General features: G+C 34.3%; 1 protein-coding gene across 1 annotated transcript; it reads left to right on the top strand.

Moving 5' to 3' along the window:
- The first annotated feature begins 879 nt into the window (after positions 1-879).
- LOC123701432 lies at positions 880-3,129 on the top strand. Its single transcript, XM_045648908.1, has 2 exons — positions 880-1,236; positions 1,335-3,129. The coding sequence occupies exons 1-2, from the start codon at positions 1,160-1,162 to the stop codon at positions 2,545-2,547; spliced, it is 1,290 nt and encodes a 429-aa protein (XP_045504864.1). The 5' UTR covers positions 880-1,159; the 3' UTR covers positions 2,548-3,129.
- Positions 3,130-3,751: the final 622 nt, after the last annotated feature.

The following is a 3,751-nucleotide window of genomic DNA, read 5'->3' as shown; positions in this document are numbered from 1 at the left end:
AATCCAAACAGAATTTAGACAATATGAAAAAAAAAACAATATGGATGGAGCTCACCAAGGTCTTTTGGGCACTTAAATCACACCGACGCTATATCTCAAACTTGTCACCTCGTGTACCGCGAGCAAGGTCACACAATAAGATTATCGTTTGTGCTCGTGAGAAACATACCACTTCTGAATTATATAAGATATTGAAAGAACTTTAACTGAATTAATAGTTTTTAATCAAGCCAAAAGGAATGTCGCGTCACACTACACGCTTCCGCGCAATCGACTGACAATTGACATCTGCCAGCATTAGGGAGGGGACGTGTCCGCGACTAGTGATGTACGTTCTTGATTTCATCTAACATTATGTACCCAGATGTAACGACCTTTCATACACTGAACTTCTCCCAGTTCGATTGGTTGGAAATTGAAGATTTTGAAATGCAGCTGATTGATTTCCACTCTAGTTCAATTTGGATACAAAAATTCATAGACATGAGAAAAGAATTAGAGTTAATTGAAACAGAAAGATTGCCAAGTAATATAAGTAAAGATGCCAATAATAAAATTTTAGAAACCTGGAATGCGTTGCCAGAAACATTTAATTGTTAAAAGAAGCTGGCTCACGCTATTCTATCAGACAGTGAGGAGCTTCTGTTCAAAAGGAGATAAATCCACTTTATATTTTTATTTTTTTTATTTTTTTTATTGTTCTCTATGTTCGAATACACCAACTTGTGCACACATTTTGCTTCAAAAAGCTATATTTCCAATACAAAAACGACGTTCAAATTTCAAGTTTCAATCAAAGGGAGATAATTCCGAACGATATTTTTAGAAATAAATGTTTTGAACAAAAAGAGATATATTTCATATAAAATGTCGACTAGACCAAAATTATCGGTACAAAAGGAGATATTTTCGTTTCGTTTCGACTACGATTATTTTAAAATCGATTTGTTATGTCAAAGACGGTTAAAAGAGCTTGTATCCAGAGCTACAAAATGTATGATTAAAAACAGTTTATTTTTTTCTATTTCGTCATTCGTCAGTCACTTCACATGTCAATTTCTCCTGTGATTTCTGCCAAACGCGTTGACTATTCTGTATTTTTTTAGAAAAAGATTATAAAATAGACAATTACATCCGTTCAGCGTGTGTTTTTTGTAAAATGGACACTGTAGGCCAGTTGAATTCTGGTCCGAGAAAGAAACAACGAAAAGATCGGTCTACTTATAAAAAGAAGACGTAAGTACTTTCTTTACCATGAGGCCACTGAGCACTGTTCATGTTCTAGTACAAAGGATCACAGTATGGTCTTCAACTTTGATAATTTTCTGTTTTAGGTACACAGATAAGGATCCTCTTGGAATTAATTTTAAGCAGCCATGTCAACACAAGACCTCCAGTAAATTCAAATGTTCTTCGGTAACACTTCGGAATGTTATAAAAAACCGAAAGTTGTTTTTTGCACAAAACAGTAAAGTCAAACAAGATGTTTATTTGACGAGATTAATGACATCATATGAACCTCAGAGAAGAAGAGGTGGTTTAGGAATTGGGCTTAAAAACAGAAAAATGTCTTGCTCCTATCATTTGTTATCAAAAAATAACAAAATGGTAACTGTATGTAAAGAATTTTTCAAGGTTACTTTCTCAGTAACAAACAAACGATTGCAAACTATCAACACATCCACGTACAAAGGAGATCTTCCGCAAGAAAACAGAGGAGGGGACAGAAGATCTACCAAAAGTGAAGAAAAAAAACAGAGCCTCAGAAATTTTCTTAAAGCACTGCCAGCAAAGGAAAGTCATTATAATAGATTAAAAAGTAAAAGAATTTATTTAAGTTCAGAGTTGAATGGTGCCAAATTGTTGAGGTATTACAATAGTTCTGTTCCTGCCAATTTAAGGGTATCACGATCAATGTTTTATGATATATTTTATAAAGACTTTAATATTGGCTTCTCATGCCCTTCCTCTGATGCCTGTAATGTTTGTACCCTTTGGTCTTACAAAATAAAAAACGAATGTGATCCAGCCAAGAAACAAATATTAATGGTAGAAAAAAGGGTTCACAAACTCCGGGCTAATGCTTTCTATCAGTACATGAAGGATGAAGTAGAAGGGAGTATATCCTTCTGTTTTGACCTACAGCAGGTCCAACCTCTACCGAGAACTCCTATCCAGGATGCCTTTTACTCCCGGCAAGTCAGTCTCTACAATTTTTGTATAGTTGACTTAAAGTCTAAAAAACCAACTTTTTTTACTTGGAATGAGACTCAAGCCAGTAGGGGGTCAGTGGAAATTGGTTCCGCTCTGTACACTTACTTGAATGGACTCGATATACCTGCTGAAATAACAACATTGAGACTGTTCTGTGATGGCTGTGGTGGCCAGAACAAGAACAACCATATCATTCATATGCTCTTGTTCTGGCTACATAACAATGCACCTCCACATTTAAGACAGATTAACTTAACATTCCCTGTCAGAGGCCACAGCTTCCTCCCAGCTGACCGGGTCGGTTGGAGAAAGAAATTAGGAAATTTCCTGTAATTACTACACCAAAGGAATACCACAAAATTTTTGAAAACCATGGTAAGGTGCTGATCTTAAATAAACATTGGTCCCTTTATGACATTAAATCGTTAGGAGGCCATTACAAAAATATAACAGGCATTCAAAAAATGAAGCGTATCTTTCTAAAAAGAACAAAACCAAAAAGAGGAAATGTGGCAGACTGCAAGATAAAATCCTTAGAAAACTACAGATTTGAGTGTGACGGTGAAGCATATGAGTCTCTTCTGAAAAGAGGAAAGAGACATGCCTTGAGTTTGGATAACTTGGAAGGGTTTCAGAATGCGTTATCTGCTGCTAAAAAAAAGGATGTTGAAAACCTTCTAAAGAAGCAATTTGGAGATGAATGGCCTGAACTGACAGAATTATCTTGGTATAAAAGAATTTTAGCTAACAATGCTAATACCGCTGTTGATAGTGATGATGAAACTGAACAACACCGAGTCTGTGATGATGATGACAACAGCTGTATATGCCTCGAACCTGATGTGGGGCACGTCCGAGTGTAATTTTTATTTTTTTGTGTCTTTCTATAATAATAAGAATAAAAATAAAGAATTAACCATTTTTTAATGTTTTATTTCGGTATTAAAATATTTACAAGTTATCTGAGTCAAAAGGAGATATTTACAAAGTTATCTGAATCAAAAGGAGATATTTACAAAGCATAGTTATAATCTGAAATTCGGACCAAAAAGCGATAATTCCGAATATTTTTATTTTTTTATAAAATACCATGCTATTAAAAAAAAATTTATTGCCATGATTTTGAACTGTTGTGTTGATACTTAGCCATCACCTTTTTTTAAATATAACTATAACCTTTACTCAGCTAATTATCAGAAATATTGCTTTTCTGAAAATTCTCTTATGGTGGATTTATCTCCTTTTGAACAGAAGCTCCGTATTTTCATCAACATATGCCTACGAGTCATTGTTTTCAGAGATGAATAACATCAAAGACTGTTAGAAATAGACTGACTGATGAATCAAGTTCAGCATGCATTCTGCTAAAAGTAACATCGTACAACCCCAATATAAGTCAATTATCGTCCAATCTGCAACAACAGAAGTCGCACTAATTTTTAATTGCTCTTGTAATTGTATTTTTGGTAAATATAGAGCTTTGAGTTGATATTGTTTTTTTACATTAGTTTTCCACTAATCACAAAGTCAAGAATAT

This window comes from Colias croceus, chromosome 21, assembly GCF_905220415.1.
Source record: "Colias croceus chromosome 21, ilColCroc2.1".
Classification (NCBI taxonomy): Eukaryota; Metazoa; Arthropoda; class Insecta; order Lepidoptera; family Pieridae; genus Colias; species Colias croceus.
The sequence above is the reverse complement of the archived record's forward strand: the minus strand, read 5'-3'. Positions and strand labels throughout refer to the sequence as shown.

What these genes read in the sequence shown, in the direction of transcription:
- LOC123701432 (XM_045648908.1), top strand. Translation starts at nt 1,160, where the DNA reads ATGGACACTGTAGGCCAGTTGAATTCTGGTCCGAGAAAGAAACAACGA. An exon ending in TCTACTTATAAAAAGAAGAC is followed by an intron (nt 1,237 to 1,334) that starts GTAAGTACTTTC and finishes TTTCTGTTTTAG; the next exon opens with GTACACAGATAAGGATCCTC.